The sequence below is a fragment of the Pelobates fuscus genome, chromosome 3 (assembly GCF_036172605.1).
Source record: "Pelobates fuscus isolate aPelFus1 chromosome 3, aPelFus1.pri, whole genome shotgun sequence".
Taxonomy (NCBI): Eukaryota; Metazoa; Chordata; class Amphibia; order Anura; family Pelobatidae; genus Pelobates; species Pelobates fuscus.
In genome coordinates this window covers 249,869,052-249,886,037 of record NC_086319.1, presented here as the reverse complement: position 1 = coordinate 249,886,037, position 16,986 = coordinate 249,869,052, and the positions used below count along the sequence as shown (strand labels likewise).

Below are 16,986 nucleotides of genomic sequence, written 5' to 3'. Positions count from 1 at the left end.
CCCATGGCGGTTTAGGACCCCTGTGGCCATGTGATCGCCCAACAGGGCGACCACATGGTCACAATAGGTGTCCATGTGTCTGCCTGCAGGGGGACTGTCTGTGCTGACAGGCAGTCTCCCTGCTGCTGTAAAATCAGAAATAAATTTAAAGTGAACGTTAATAAAAAAAAAAATATTATAATATATGTGTATATATATGATATATAGACATATATTATACCTATATAATATATGTCTATATATCATATATATAATGTCATGCTAAGTGTATTTTTATATTAATATGTACATATATTAATATAAAAATACACTTATAATTAATTTACACACGTATATATATATAATATATAATAACTATATATATTGTATATATATATTATTATAAAATACGAATAATAAATAATTTTAATTAAATTAAAAAAAATTAAAATAATAATAAAAATTTTAAAAAAATTATATATCTATACGAAATTTTATTCTAACTGTATTTTGATATTAATATATATATATTTATATCAAAATACACTTAAAATGAAATTGTATATATATCTATGTATATATAAATAAATAAAAAGAATGCGAACTATTCATATGTCCATATACAAAATTACATAAATAATTATATAAATATACACGTAGACTTCAAATATATAAATATGATATATATTTAAATTCTACATGCGTATTTATGTAATATTTTTACATAATTAAGTTATTTTATTGATTGCAATTTAAGGGACCTGCCTGCCAACCCAGGCCGAGAGTACAGAGAATTTAATTTGCTATCACTGTATTTTACCCTGTAACGTTCTACGACACCCTAAAACCTGTACATGGGGGGTACTGTTTTACTCGGGAGACTTCGCTGAACACAAATATTAGTGATTCAAAACAGTAAAACATATCACAGCGATGATATTGTCAGTGAAAGTGACTTTTTTTGCATTTTTCACACACAAACAGCACTTTTACTGATGATATAATTGTTGTGATACATTTTCCAGTTTTGAAACACTAATATTTGTGTTCAGCAAAGTCTCCTGAGTAGAACAGGACCCCCCATGTACAGGTTTTATAGCGTTTTTGAAAGTTACAGGGTCAAATATATGGGTCAAATATTTTTACATTGAAAATGGCCAGGTTGGTTATGTTGCCTTTGAGAGCGTATGGTAGCCCAGGAATGAGAATTACCCCCATGATGGCATACCATTTGCAAAAGAAGACACCCCATTTGCAATACCTTGGGTTATGTCCAGTCTTTTTTAGTAACCACTTAGTCACAAACACTGGCCAAAATTAGCGTTCAATTTAGTTTTTTACTTTTTTCACACACAAACAAATATGAACGCTAACTTTGGCCATTGTTTGCGACTAAGTGGCTACTAAAAAAGTCTGGACATACCCCATATTGAATACCCTGGGTTGTCTACTTTAAAAAAAATATGTACATGTGGGGTGTTATTCAGCGATTTATGACAGATAATAGTGTTACAATGTCACTATTGATACATTTTAAAAATGTATGTTTTGAAACCGCAATATCCTACTTGTACTTATAGCCCTATAACATGCAAAAAAATAGCAAAAAGCATGTAAACACTGGGTATTTTTAAACTCAGGACAAAATTTTGAATCTATTTAGCAGTTTTTTTTCATTCGCTTTTGTAGATGAATAAAATATTTTTCACATAAAAGTAAAAAAACATGTATTTTTTTAAAATTTTTCATCATATTTTTTCATTTTTTAAAAATTAAATTACATGAGATTATATAAATAATGGTATGTAAAGAAAGCCCCTTTTGTCCTGAAAAAAACTATATATAATTTGTATGGGAACAGTAAATGAGAGAGCGGAAAATTACAGCTAAACACAAACACCACAAAAGTGTCAAAAAGATGCCTGGTCGCAAATGTACAACATCGCAAAAAAAGTCCGGTCCTTAAGGGGTTAAGCATTATATATTTCATGCACTTATGTTTTCTATTGAGTTTTGTTGCAGATATATTTGGGGTTTGGTTAGCATTACATATGCAACAATTCTTTTTAGGTTTTGTATTGCAAAATGTCGTCGTCGTCCCCCCCCCCCCCCTCTTTACTGTGGGAACAGTGCTAGAGTACCCCTGGTATCATAACAATTGCAGTGAGTATGATATTCTGAGCAATCATTTAAACCTAAACTACAAGGCCACATTACAGCTATTTCTCCATAGCTACAATGGTTCATAAGATATTGAAAATCTTTCATAATTTATAAAATACCCTGATAGCAGACTATTTTTAAATACACTGTTGAATGGCTAACTATTGTTATATAGCCATTTTTTGCAACATCCTTACCATATTTTTCAGGTCCTCGGATTTGAGAGATGGCAACTGGAGTTCTAGCTTACAAAGATTTTGGAAATGTTCCACAAAATTATTCAACACCGAAGATGGCTCTGTGACCATCAGAGCCCAGAAATGTTCTGTGTAACAGAAACAAAAACAAAAGTTAAAGTATTGCTTCAATATCCAAACCACCAGAAATTAGCCACCATGAGCATAAGAGGCAAAATACAAACTGAACAAGATGCCAAGATGATTTATGATAAAAGGTGATTTTTTATTTCAATCAGATTTTTTATTTTTAAATTTAAATTGGATTTCTTTTAATAACATTCAAAATCTAAAGATAGTTTTCTATTTAAGGTATAATTCAGTCCAAAAGCTATTCAACATGAAACATATACAGTACTAGTTATGTATCAAGAGGCTGTGCAGTCATGCAATATTTACATTTTTGGTAAATTCAATTAATCCACGTTAATTGAACTTGTTCAGCAGAGATAACATGCACTTTTTACAGTATACATTTTTATAAAATGAAGATACAAAGTTCAGAAAAACAACCTTTATCCCATTGTTATTCTGCAAAGCTATGGGCACACAATGAACATCTTACCTTAAAGGGTTACTTCAAGCACCCCAAACTCTACAGTGATTTGAAGTGGTTATGGTGCCTGGACTCTATCTGCAGCTTTTCAATATGAAACTGTACATACTGAGATATTTTATATTTCTGCTAGAGGTGTAAAGCAACCTCAGCTAGTCATTAGTATGTCAGGAGGCAGCCCAGAATTCCAGGCTGGCATATGTCAATTTTGTGCATATTCTATACAAAAGAGTTCCATTTATTGGCAGAGAGCACTCAGGTGATGTTCTCTGACAATTAACAGCCAGGCGGATTGGCATCTAGCTTCTGCAGCTCTGTGCCCACCAGGGATCCAACTAAGAGGGCAAACCATTGCAGTTTAAGGTTTTTTGTTTAACCAATTAAGTTAATTATTGATGTTTAAGCAAATACAAAAATATGTATGCTATAAAATACTTTTGTTAAATAAAACAATTTAACTTGTTCTCAAAATAGGAGTTAACCTATGAAACTGGAGATCATGCACCTTGCAAGGATTTCAACACGATCAATGTATTTCTAATTGTTTATAACAAAATCAGTCCTGGTATCACTGTTAAACCGATCTGAAAAGTTAACATTGTAAATATGAAATCTTAACAAGAAAGAATGAGTCCTAATGTTTAAAAATCAGGATTTAAATCTGAATCATAATGACTAGTGATTTAACTCTTCACGTAAATCAAATCTACCCTGTTGTCTGTTATGGGTTTTAAAAAAAAACAAAAAAAAAAAAAAACAACTATTTAACTGCTTTGTGTAAGACACCTTTGCACAAGAGAATCTTGTGTGCTTAGTGCTCTGGGACACAGATCATATTAGGGTGCTATGTAATATTTGCAGATATGTATTCATGCATTACACAGTACAATATTTTAATAATTTGTTCTTCAACATGTCCTGGTCAAACCTAAACGAACAGAATATGTACCTGGGCAAGGACTGTCAGGCCAGAAACAGAATTCTCTGTGTCCTGTCCTTAGTGCTTCCTGTAGTTCCAAACAGCGTTCTTTATCTGAGAAAAATTAAAAAAAGAGAACACTTTTATTTTACGCATGAATACCTTACGTTAACAAAGCCGTAACAGTTGAAAAGCGCCACTATACGTGAGAAATATGCAGCAGATAAATAAATAATGTGGAATCACGTGTGTTATTTATTTTTACCCAAATGAGAAAACAATGACCTACCAAATCTAACCCAAATAATGCTCCAATATAAAAGATGCAATTGCAATAATAATATAAACAAGCACAATGGAACGCAAAGTGCTCCATAAAATGTACTCTCTACCTCTAAACCACAATAATCCACGATAGTTCAACAGTATATGGCAAACCTATTAAGCTTGACAAAGACCACTTGGGATCAAAATATTGGAGAATTACTGAGGCAGCTGAATCTATTTAATTTTTGAATTTCTTTCTCACACATACTTTATTTAATGACACCATCTGTAGACTAGGGGCACAGCTATGGGGACATGCTGTGCCCCTAGTTATCATGTGATCACCTCTGGACACAAAGCATCATGGACCTTGTAGTCCAGACACTTTACTTCATTAGCAGCACAATGGTATTAAGTATCAATTTGAATCCTTATTTCCTTTGCTCATATTAGTACTCTTTGCCATCTCTATTAAATGTTAAACAAAAACTGCTTTTATTCATTTTAAAATTCATTACCAGTCATGCGACCCCTATTGCAGTCACGTGTCTATGTTACTGAACACGTTCTTTCCAATGTGTATTGCTCTGTGAATTAATTTTAGCTCAAGACCTGTTTGTTCACTTCATAAAGCTTCTACCAGCAAAACGCATTGTGAAAAACCCTCCTTTTGTTTTATGGGTGCGTTATATTTTACAATAGACAAGATTATTTTGTGAATTGGTCCTGTGTTATCATACCCTGGAAGTTCCTGGTTACACTAAAGATAATCTCACATCACCTCTCCTGAGTCCATCTCCATATCCTAGGTGTGGATTATACCACCATTTGCAAATGGAGAAAAGAAGATGCTCCAAAAAAGTGTAAGCAAGTTTTCACTCAACTTCCCATAGATTTATACTTGCGGTAAAACTATGTATTTCTCTTGCGCTTATACTCTATATGCTATTGACTGTCTGGTGGAGGCCTAACAGATATATCCTAAAGCGTAGATTATGCTGCTTTATGCTGATTTCCTGGAGGTGAATGTTTACTCCATGTTTGCATTTGGCCTATTATATTTGGACTACTTTTTCTTGGAATACTACACTATTGGTATTCCGTCTGCATTTTCTTCACATATTATCCACAAAACATCCCATCTGGTCATCATGGTTAATACCACACATACTTACTTGCTAAAGCACAGATTATACCGCTCTCTGTGGTTTTCTTTGAATTTATTTTTAGGATTCATGTGTGTAAGTGTGTTTTGGGCTTATTACACTTAGACTACTCTTTTCGCATACTACACTATTTTTTTATTTTTGTAATTTACTGTCATAAATTACCCACTAGGCATTTTATTTACATGTTCTTACATTGCCTGTACTGCATGTGTATATGCTTACACCAGCCTGTTATCGCCTAGGTGAGGAATATATAGCTACACATTATTATTATTATTATTATTATTGAGCTAGCTGGTAGCTCTTCACTGCCAAAACGGTTTATCTTGTAGGAAGTTCGTCTATAAAGATTCATTGGGACGGTTATTACAACACAGAGGTCACCAATTATTTTAAGCTTTTCCTGTTTATATGCTTTGTTTTGCAAGGTGTTTTCTACTATATTAGGCTTAACCTGTGTTCCCAGTCCATTTTGTAAATGTATTGTGGTGGAGATGTCCACTTTGTTTTTTTGTGATAGGATAAAAACATGCAGTGAATACATCTATGCATATGATAGGATTCACTGACAATGTGACTTTTTTGGACTGGCTCAGTTGCAACCAAATAGAGAGCAGCCATGTCTGTGAATGATATCTGTTTATTCACAGCTTAGCTTTGTGAACAGTGCTGTAAGCAGTACTCTTTAGCTGCCAACAACACATGCACACAGCCTCAGCTCTCTGGAGAGCCAGATGGTAGGAATGCATGTGCAATGTACGTTTCCATGTCACTGTTCGGAGATGGGATTTTAGTTGCACAAAGTACTGCAGGTATAAACAAAAATGGGCAAGGAAACCAGGTGTTAGGTACTGCTTTCAATGTAATAATTTTGGCATAGCAAAGTTGCTATGGTGCTTAGAGTGACATTTTAGCATTGTGGAATCTCTTTACAACTGGGATAATGGCAGGAACACACCTAAACAATGTTGTGGTATAAGACTCTAAGGACTCAAACATAAGCTTTATTTTTATGCAGCATTTTTATTAAAAAAAAAATAAAAAAAAGGGGCGGGGCCTGACTACCGAGCAAGCAGGACGCATGTTGAAGGAGCTCCTCGGCAAATACAGAGAAATTGGCCCAAAACTTGCTACCTGCTATACAGTACCGGCAGAACCCGATCTCTGAAGGCACGGGAGAGGCCGGGCACCAATTTCTACTACCTTGCTGAGAGCTTTATGGGCTCTGACAGTCATTGCGGCCTACAAACTACACTGAGGCGGAGGACGCGGCCGATCTCCCGCCTCGCCTGCACATCGACGACGGTCTGGGCCACGCTTCCCCCCCCTATGGGCCGGTGGGGGTTATCCCGGCCCCCACGTAGCAACAGGACACAAGCAACTGTTTAAAAGCACCAAGCAACTGAAACTGCAAATCGGCATGCTGGCTGTAAAGATGGCCGCCACACGAAACCCAGATCCCTGGGCTCCCCACGAGGACAGCATATCAAGGGCATTTGATCGCTTTTGGGCACAACTCTGGGAGAAACTTGCTGAACAGGCAAAAGGTGAGAAAGGGAAACAATACACAATATGTGGGAAGAAAGTGTTAGCAACCAGTGCTATAAACCACCTGAGTGGGAACCCCTTATACCACTCTAAATAACAAAATATAAATACATACAATTGGTGGAACACTTTGGGCGGATCTATAGGAGAAATATATCACATAGGGTAATATTGTAAAGGCAAGTAAAATAATTAAGAATCAAGAGTAAATACTCACAAACATGGAGCCAAATAAAATCATAAGGCTCTCATGAATAGCGCAGGAGGACTCTTTTAGGACGCCCTCAATCCTGCTTCCTGATGTATTTGATGCAGGTGATAGATGAAAAAAAGACGTCTTTATGAAAGGATAATTCTTTATTGTAAAAACATGCACCTATATATAAGTGCTGATGCTGGTTAAAAATAGTATATCTGGGATATCTCTATATGGGTACTGTCTGGAATCAGGTCAGACCCAATCATAAAAGTCCCAAAAAAAAAAAAAAAAAAAAAACAGATTTAAAGTCCAATGTGTCTTGTAAAAAGTCCAAATGGTACCTTTGGTAGCTTCTGTACCAATGCCGATACGCGTTTCGCCCCTATGGGGGCTTCCTCAGTCGGTGTAATGTTCTAATGGGTCCTCTTCTCTTTATACATCTTCTTACTGGCGTTTATTCCCGGGTTTTTTTCCTCGTTGCTTCCGGGTTCCGGCGTTATGCGCACGTGGAACGCAACGTGCGTTCCAACCTGTACGTCGTGCGCTCCACTTCCGGGTCGCATAGAGTGACGTCATTAATTGTTGCGACCCTTGCGTCCCTGGAACGCACGACGTATCGAATGTGCGTTCCAGTACATCCTATATACTTAGATGATATACAAAATTATTACAGTATTAAGTTTCAAACGGGAAATAGCAGCAATGGCATACACTCCTACAACTGTACCATGTAGCACCAAATTTCATAGCTGTCAATGGTGTACACTTCCATAACTAGCTGTTCCTGATTGTAACTACATCTATATTAAAAAACCATATTAGGTTAATATTAATAAAATATACCTAAATAATTGATTTACAAAATTACATATGATACCAATATATCAACATATGATTAAATTTCGTAGTCATCTTATGTAAAAATATAAATAAAATATAGATCTAAAATATGTGCTGTTTTAAAAAAAGTGACAATTCGAAATCCGAATTAAGACCATGTGGTGTTAAAGTGTTAAAATTAAAAATAAACTTCATTTCCTCCTTCCCTAGTTTGTTAATATAGTCCCCACCTCTCCAATCTTTTTTCACTAATTTAAGGGGACAAAAAAAAAGAGGTTTTCTGGGTTTTGGTTGTGGTGTATCTTGAAGTGATTAGAGACGCTGTGAGTTTCTAATCCCTTTTTAATATTCCTAATGTGTTCTGAGACCCTCACATTAACGCATCTAATAGTCCTTCCTATGTATACCAAATTGCATGGGCACTTCAAGAGATATATAACCCCTTTTGAATAACAAGTCAATTGATCCTTAATGGAAAAGATGGTATTCGTGGATTCTTTAACCTCTGTTATATGCCTTTTTACGCTCTTCGTGGTTCTGCAAGCTAGGCAGGACCCACATCCGAAGAAACCTTTTGTTTGATTCAAAAAGTGCTTTGGTACATGGGGTTCCTTACTACTATGGACTATGGTTCTCTTTAAATTTGTGGCCCCCCTATAAATAATCTGAGGTTTTGTAGGTAGCACTTTCTTAAGTATTGGGTCGTCTTGTAAGACGTGCCAATACTTTCTAATGGTTCTATTAACTCTTTTGCTGTTGCCATTGAAATTGCATATAAACCGAGCATTCTGTAATGTTTTTTCATCATTTTTCTTTGGTTTGTAGGTCAGTAGTTGTTCCCTCGGGATTTTTCTCACCTCCTCTATCGCTGTGGTTAGAAGTGAGTCATCGTATCCCTTCTCCATGAATTGGCTTTTTATCTTTCCTGCTTGATTTAAAAAGTCTGTCTCGTCGGTACAGTTCCGTTTTATTCTTAAAAATTGGCTTTTCGGTGCATTGGTTAGCCATGGTTTGTGGTGACAACTATTTTGATCAATGTACCCATTGGCATCAACAGGTTTAAAAAAGTTTCTGGTCTTAATCGAATTATCTTCTATAAAAATATGAAGATCTAAAAAATTAATACTTGTCGAACTGTGGATCGTGGTGAGGATGATTCCCCATTCATTATTATTAAGAAAGGATAAAAATTGTTCTAAAACTTCAGTGGAACCATTCCAGATCAAGAGGATATCATCTATATATCGGCGATAGGACACCAAATTCGCCACCCAAGAATGTCTCGAGAAGATATATTCTTCCTCCCAGTATGCCATGAAGAGGTTTGCATAACTGGGTGCGAATTTGGTGCCCATCGCCGTACCTCGGATCTGTAAATAAAAAGTGTCCTGAAACCAAAAATAGTTCTGGGTCAGGATCAGTAAAATCCCTTCTAAAATGTATTCTATTTGGTCATCTTTAAAATTCGATTTTATTAAAAAATGCCTGACTGCTTTAAGACCTATCTCATGAGGAATAATACTATATAAAGATGTGACGTCACTTGTGACTAGATGATATTGGTCTTTCCATTGGATCGTATTTAGGAGCTGTAGGACGTGAATCGTATCTTTTAGATGTGCTGTAGTGTTGCTCACTAGGGGCTGTAACAGGGTATCGATGTATTCTGAGATTTTAGATGAAATAGAATCAATTCCAGATAATATTGGACGACCTGGAGGGTGTAGAGGGTTCTTGTGGACTTTCGGAAGGTAATAGAAAACTGGGGTTTTAGGGTGCGGGACAGAAAGGTATTTGCCTTCTTTCTCCGTTAGAATTCCCTTATCTAGCCCCTTCTGTATGAAGTTTGCAAACTGTTCTTTAATTTCATTAATTGGATTCGAGGTTAATTTTTGATAAGTTGTAGTGTCGGATAGTATTCTCTCCGATTCTTGTACATACAAAGTCTCGGAGAGGACTACCAGACCCCCCCCCTTATCCGCTGGTTTTATGATTAACTCTTTATTGTCTTGGATGCTCTTTAGAATCTTTTTTTCTTTTACAGTCATATTTTGTTGGTATCTATTTAGTTTCTTAATTTTATTAATATCCTTCATAACCATGGTCTCGAACGTTCTCATCTCATCCGAGACCATGTGTTTGGGGTAGAATTTTGATTTATCTTTTAATTCTGTATGACAAGTATTAATTTTTTAGATCTTCATATTTTTATAGAAGATAATTCGATTAAGACCAGAAACTTTTTTAAACCTGTTGATGCCAATGGGTACATTGATCAAAATAGTTGTCACCACAAACCATGGCTAACCAATGCACCGAAAAGCCAATTTTTAAGAATAAAACGGAACTGTACCGACGAGACAGACTTTTTAAATCAAGCAGGAAAGATAAAAAGCCAATTCATGGAGAAGGGATACGATGACTCACTTCTAACCACAGCGATAGAGGAGGTGAGAAAAATCCCGAGGGAACAACTACTGACCTACAAACCAAAGAAAAATGATGAAAAAACATTACAGAATGCTCGGTTTATATGCAATTTCAATGGCAACAGCAAAAGAGTTAATAGAACCATTAGAAAGTATTGGCACGTCTTACAAGACGACCCAATACTTAAGAAAGTGCTACCTACAAAACCTCAGATTATTTATAGGGGGGCCACAAATTTAAAGAGAACCATAGTCCATAGTAGTAAGGAACCCCATGTACCAAAGCACTTTTTGAATCAAACAAAAGGTTTCTTCGGATGTGGGTCCTGCCTAGCTTGCAGAACCACGAAGAGCGTAAAAAGGCATATAACAGAGGTTAAAGAATCCACGAATACCATCTTTTCCATTAAGGATCAATTGACTTGTTATTCAAAAGGGGTTATATATCTCTTGAAGTGCCCATGCAATTTGGTATACATAGGAAGGACTATTAGATGCGTTAATGTGAGGGTCTCAGAACACATTAGGAATATTAAAAAGGGATTAGAAACTCACAGCGTCTCTAATCACTTCAAGATACACCACAACCAAAACCCAGAAAACCTCTTTTTTTTGTCCCCTTAAATTAGTGAAAAAAGATTGGAGAGGTGGGGACTATATTAACAAACTAGGGAAGGAGGAAATGAAGTTTATTTTTAATTTTAACACTTTAACACCACATGGTCTTAATTCGGATTTCGAATTGTGTCACTTTTTTTAAAACAGCACATATTTTAGATCTATATTTTATTTATATTTTTACATAAGATGACTACGAAATTTAATCATATGTTGATATATTGGTATCATATGTAATTTTGTAAATCAATTATTTAGGTATATTTTATTAATATTAACCTAATATGGTTTTTTAATATAGATGTAGTTACAATCAGGAACAGCTAGTTATGGAAGTGTACACCATTGACAGCTATGAAATTTGGTGCTACATGGTACAGTTGTAGGAGTGTATGCCATTGCTGCTATTTCCCGTTTGAAACTTAATACTGTAATATGTATTCGATTGCCATTGCTGCTATTTCCCGTTTTAAACTAAATACTGTAATAATTTTGTATATCATCTAAGTATATAGGATGTACTGGAACGCACATTCGATACGTCGTGCGTTCCAGGGACGCAAGGGTCGCAACAATTAATGACGTCACTCTATGCGACCCGGAAGTGGAGCGCACGACGTACAGGTTGGAACGCACGTTGCGTTCCACGTGCGCATAACGCCGGAACCCGGAAGCAACGAGGAAAAAAACCCGGGAATAAACGCCAGTAAGAAGATGTATAAAGAGAAGAGGACCCATTAGAACATTACACCGACTGAGGAAGCCCCCATAGGGGCGAAACGCGTATCGGCATTGGTACACAAGCTACCAAAGGTACCATTTGGACTTTTTACAAGACACATTGGACTTTAAATCTGTTTTTTTTTTTTTTTTTGGGACTTTTATGATTGGGTCTGACCTGATTCCAGACAGTACCCATATAGAGATATCCCAGATATACTATTTTTAACCAGCATCAGCACTTATATATAGGTGCATGTTTTTACAATAAAGAATTATCCTTTCATAAAGACGTCTTTTTTTCATCTATCACCTGCATCAAATACATCAGGAAGCAGGATTGAGGGCGTCCTAAAAGAGTCCTCCTGCGCTATTCATGAGAGCCTTATGATTTTATTTGGCTCCATGTTTGTGAGTATTTACTCTTGATTCTTAATTATTTTACTTGCCTTTACAATATTACCCTATGTGATATATTTCTCCTATAGAACAGGCAAAAGGACCTGCAACCACAGACCCGAAACAAAAGCTAGCGGCGACAAAAGCACCACAGCCTACACCATTCAGTGGCACCGAGAGGCTGATCATAATGAAAAGACGGAGGAAGGCACGGAGGATACCCCAACTCAGTACGAGTTGTCCCACTATCAGAGCTCACTTGCCTGAAACCCAGTCCGTGCGAGTGAGACCGCCCTCGCACAGCTCTCTGCCTCGGATGACGAGCACCCCATGGAGACACCGGCTGCCGGCTCACACAAACAGCGAGCCAGCCCAGACCACCCACAGCACGCACGCACAAGAGACACAGCCGGCTCATATGTGTCACCTACCAATAGACCCACATGCCAAACACCACCTTCCAGGGTCACTGCGCTTCCCGCCGTCGGGAGTCGGCTGACCAGGGACTTGCCTTCCACGGCGGAGGTCACACCAAGGCTGTCTGACCTACCGGACCCCTGTGGATGCCACACGGTCTAAGGACAAGGTTCTATTTTTACCAGCTGCTCTCTCACTTAAAACAACTCTCTTTTATTTGCCACCCACGCTTTGATGCAGAACCCACTTAACCTGACGGACTCCTGCAAAAAGCTTGCAGCCATGGACACACACCATTATTTGCCTTTGCATTGAATATGCCTATGATTAGCCAAGCATACTGCCCATTGATAAAGTGTTGTACACATAGCATGGCACACGCATCACTAAACTGCACTTGTAAGCCTTAGAGCACAAACACCCACTTAAAGCAGCGCAGCGTGTCATAATAGTTAGACATAAGATAGGAGTGCATAGAATGTTTAAAGTGAAGCCTTTAAGCTATAATTGGTCTAAGATTTAATTGTTGAATGCACACAGTCTGATATGTACCCTATTGTAATGCAATGATTCCCAGCCCATTGAATAACAGGGCCTATAGCATACCCTAGTTTGAGTTGAACCATGGCTACACACTCCAGCTTACAGTTCATGTGCTCAATTTGCAACAGCTAGCCTGCCATCAGACTGAATCGGCTATGCCGACTTGCGGGTCTGAGGCCGGACTGCAATTATTACCCTAAACAAAATGGCTAGCTGACCTGACCTTTAAATGTCATACATTGAATCCTGAGTATCATGCTCTTGAGTATTATGTTTTGGTTTACTTTATACTTTGCTTTATATTTCTAATATCTCTCTATATGCCATCTAATGACACTGCAGGGAGGGTGCCCTAGGGTGCAGTAATTAGGTAGTGCGTTGGTTTATAACTACACTTGTATATAATCACAAGCCTAGCAAGCTGTTTTGTTCCCTAACAAAAAACTAGCATAACAAGCCTGTTGTAATAACTCCGATATACACTATCTCAACCATACTGCTATTATACAATCCGTGCCTATATACTATGACTAAGATAGCACAGCAGAACAGAATTGATAACTAATCGTTAGTACTTCATGGTATTTTAGTTCATCTCATATCGTCAACCTGTTTAGTTAAGCTTGGTTAACAAAAATATATAAAAATGTGCGAATCCTCATGCCACTGTCAATCTGTATTGATCTATTGAAATACGCTGTTGTGGCGACTGTTAATATACTGTAATCATCTGCACATCAAAAATAAAGAATTAAAAAAAAAAAAATAAAAATAAAAAAAAAAATAAACTGACAGTTTAGGCACCATAACAATTTAATCTAAATTAAGTTTTTGAGGTGCCAGGAGGCCCCTTAGCGGACTTTTACCTTAAGAGGTTAAACCATTCTCGACCGGTTTAACCCTAAAAGTGAGCCTCCAGTGCTGATCCTCGGGTCCCCCAGATGGCATCTGGCTTTGTAAACTCAGTTTACAGCAGATATAACTTTTTCAAGCCAGTTTTTTAAATTGGAAGTCACTGATTGGCTAACAGCATCAGCTGACCACTGAGAACAGTTTAAACTCTTAAAGGCAAGAGTATCCCAGGCCTCTTGACACCATAACAACGTTATCTAGGTCAAGTTGTTCTGGTGCACCGAGTGTTCCTTTAATGGTTAAAGTAGCTCTGTCAAACACAAAAAAAAAACAACCTATCTACGGTGTTTGTTTCCAAATCTATTTTTTTCTGAGCACTCTAGTTTTCATAAACAGGAAAACTATGGATTACTTTTCCTTATGTATAGGAGCCATGCTGACAAAACTCAACGGTTACTCCAAGCACCATGATCCTTCATCATTCTGAAGTGGTCATGGTGCATGGAGTTGGTTTTCAGTTTAAAGGTAAACTGCCCATTGGAGTGGTCTGGGTGCCAACTCCCACTACCCTTTACCCTGCAAGTGTAATTATTGCAGTTTTCATAAACTGCAATATTTACCTTGCAGGGTTAACTCCTCCTCTAGTAGCCGTCTACTAGACAGCTACTATAGGGCACTTTCGTGATTATAGCACACGAAAAGTGTGCTAGAGCGTCGCTGGACGTCCTCACGCTATGTGAGGACTTCCAGCGTCTCTGAAATCCCCATAGGAAAGCATTTTTCAATGCTTTCCTATAGGGAGGTCTAATGCGTGGGCGGACCATGACCCAGTGTCGAGGGACATCGCGCTGGATACAGGTAAGTCACTGAAGGGGTTTTAACCCCTTCAGCAACTTGGGATGGGGGGTGGGAGGGAGAGGGGACCTGCAGTTTGTTTTCCTGGCACAGCTGCACATACAAAGATATAGCCCAGTGCCGCCAGAGGTTTAACTTCCTCTGGCAGCATTATCAGCCATCCCCCAACAATAGTATTCTTTGCACAGAGAGTCATTCATTGGTTGAGAGCACTCAGCTGAGACTCTCACGCAATTCTGCAGAAGTTGGATGTGCATCACCCATTTCTAAAGGAGGCTTAGCATCCAGCAGGACCCAAATAAGAGGGCAAAGCATTGCAAAGTTATTTGCCCCATTACCTGAAACAGCCCAGGGTACTCCTGGCACCATGACCATTACAGTGGGTTATTGTGGTTATGATGCTTAGCGCAACCTTTTAAAAATGGCAACTAAAACAGAACCAATCACATTTACCCACAATCCATTGCTAAAATCAATCTCACAAAAGAGCAAACAGCAGATACCATAGCAAAGGAGAACAAAATGGCTGTGCCCAAATATCGAGATCTGGCACAGATCAAGTTAGAGTGAATTTCAAAATTAAGGTGTAACTTTGGCCTTAAATTCGGAATGCACTTTAGATTCTCACTTTAATAAAGTAGCCTGATAATATTATTAATAACGGAGAAATCAAAGACAACTTAAAAGAATATTCTTGGCTTTTTTTCTGCAAAATGATTCACTGAAAGCATATTGACTGTGTTAGAATTTTGCACCCAGTCAAAATATATACTGGGACAAAGGAAGAACTACTTTGCATCAGTATTTTTCCTACACCTGACCCTTCTTGAAAATGGGCGTAGCAGTCAAGAAGTCTGAAACCCCCAGCAGTCGTCAACGACGGCTGAAGGGAAATTTGCTCCATCTATGGAGGATCCCACGGTCCCACCATAAAGTTCTCCCATATACAGGAGTGATATTGGCTCCTGGCAGCTGTAGCACCAGGAGAAGAGCCCAGCAGAAAAATTAACTCACCTTTGCATGCTGCCCCACAGTGTCAATGTTACCGCCGTGGTCTTTGCTAATTATGCAAATTCCCCAGACAATGACAGTGCTGCTTTAAAGTAAAGAAGGTAGCAGCATTATAATTTAAGACCAGTGTTTTGTGATTAGCACTTAGTACCTTTGGAATTCAAATACATATCCATACTTACAACTACTGAAATCCATGGATGGCTGCAGTCCGGCACATAGATAGGCACTGCAACTGGAGCATTTCAACATGTCGCACTCCACATTTAACCATCCATACTTTGCACAGAGAAGCGGTGACAATTCAGGTGGCTTTCCAGCCCACTTCACTGAGTTTTAAGGTCAAGGAAATATGCAACAACGCACACGTGAAAAATTATAGAAAATGTATGAAGTGTAACACTACCCACTAGTGGGGTCCACCGAGCACCATTTTCCATCTCAGACAAAGAGTTCCTGCTTAGGAGCTTCAGTTAGACCTCCCAAGTGAACATCTAGCTCATTAGCCAAGTACATCAACTGATTGCTCTCTGCCAATTATATAAGCCCTGGGCCACTAGACTTAGCTCAAACAAGGAGCTTCCAGCTAGTGAAGGCAGGAAGCCGCACAGTGGCCAACTACCAGGGTTTGCTATTGGAGTTCAGCCTGTCCAATGTAGCCCAAAACAGGAGTACATCTTTTACTTCTAATCGAGGCTTGCTTAAGATTCATCTACAGTTGGAGGAATGCAAGAAAAAGATAAAAAGGTAATTAATCTGTCATTAAGCTTCTCTATCCCTTCCTTGAAAATAGATCTTCAGGTATAGTGGAAACATCAAGTATACCTGTATTGCCAGATTTTACAATTTTGCATGTGATAACTCTCCCCCCCCCCCCCCCCCCGAATCACAAAATACAAGTAGAATGGAACTGAAAGTGGTCCATACATTTTACTATTTTGCATGTGATAACTTGTGGCATTCTTATGCTGTCACAGACACTCCAGACTGCAGGGCAGAGCCCAATGTGTACACATTGCAAATTAAAAGTAAAAATATGATGCACACACCTTGAAGATGGACAGTAACTTTTAGGTCTTGATCGTAACTAAATACCCAAAATTTTGTATACATTTATTATTACATATACACATCCCACAGCATGCACAATCACATTTAGACAAAAACACATAAATATGTATCAAAGAATTTGATCAGCAGTATTGTTCAACAGGTTTTAGCTCCTCCAGCTTTGTTTAGTAGTCTGGGTTCTGGGCACACACTGTG

The 16,986-nt window shown here is 37.9% G+C and overlaps 1 protein-coding gene across 1 annotated transcript in view; it reads right to left on the bottom strand.

Moving 5' to 3' along the window:
- The window catches only part of ZC3HC1 (zinc finger C3HC-type containing 1), a 40,633-nt gene that overhangs the window by 17,589 nt on the left and 6,058 nt on the right, over window positions 1-16,986 (bottom strand). The window contains exons 3-5 of the mRNA XM_063448308.1: window positions 15,903-16,054; window positions 3,884-3,967; window positions 2,340-2,467 (exon numbers count right to left, since the gene is read on the bottom strand). Coding sequence (XP_063304378.1) covers window positions 2,340-2,467; window positions 3,884-3,967; window positions 15,903-16,054 — 364 coding nt within the window. The remainder of the gene's footprint in view (window positions 1-2,339; window positions 2,468-3,883; window positions 3,968-15,902; window positions 16,055-16,986) is intronic.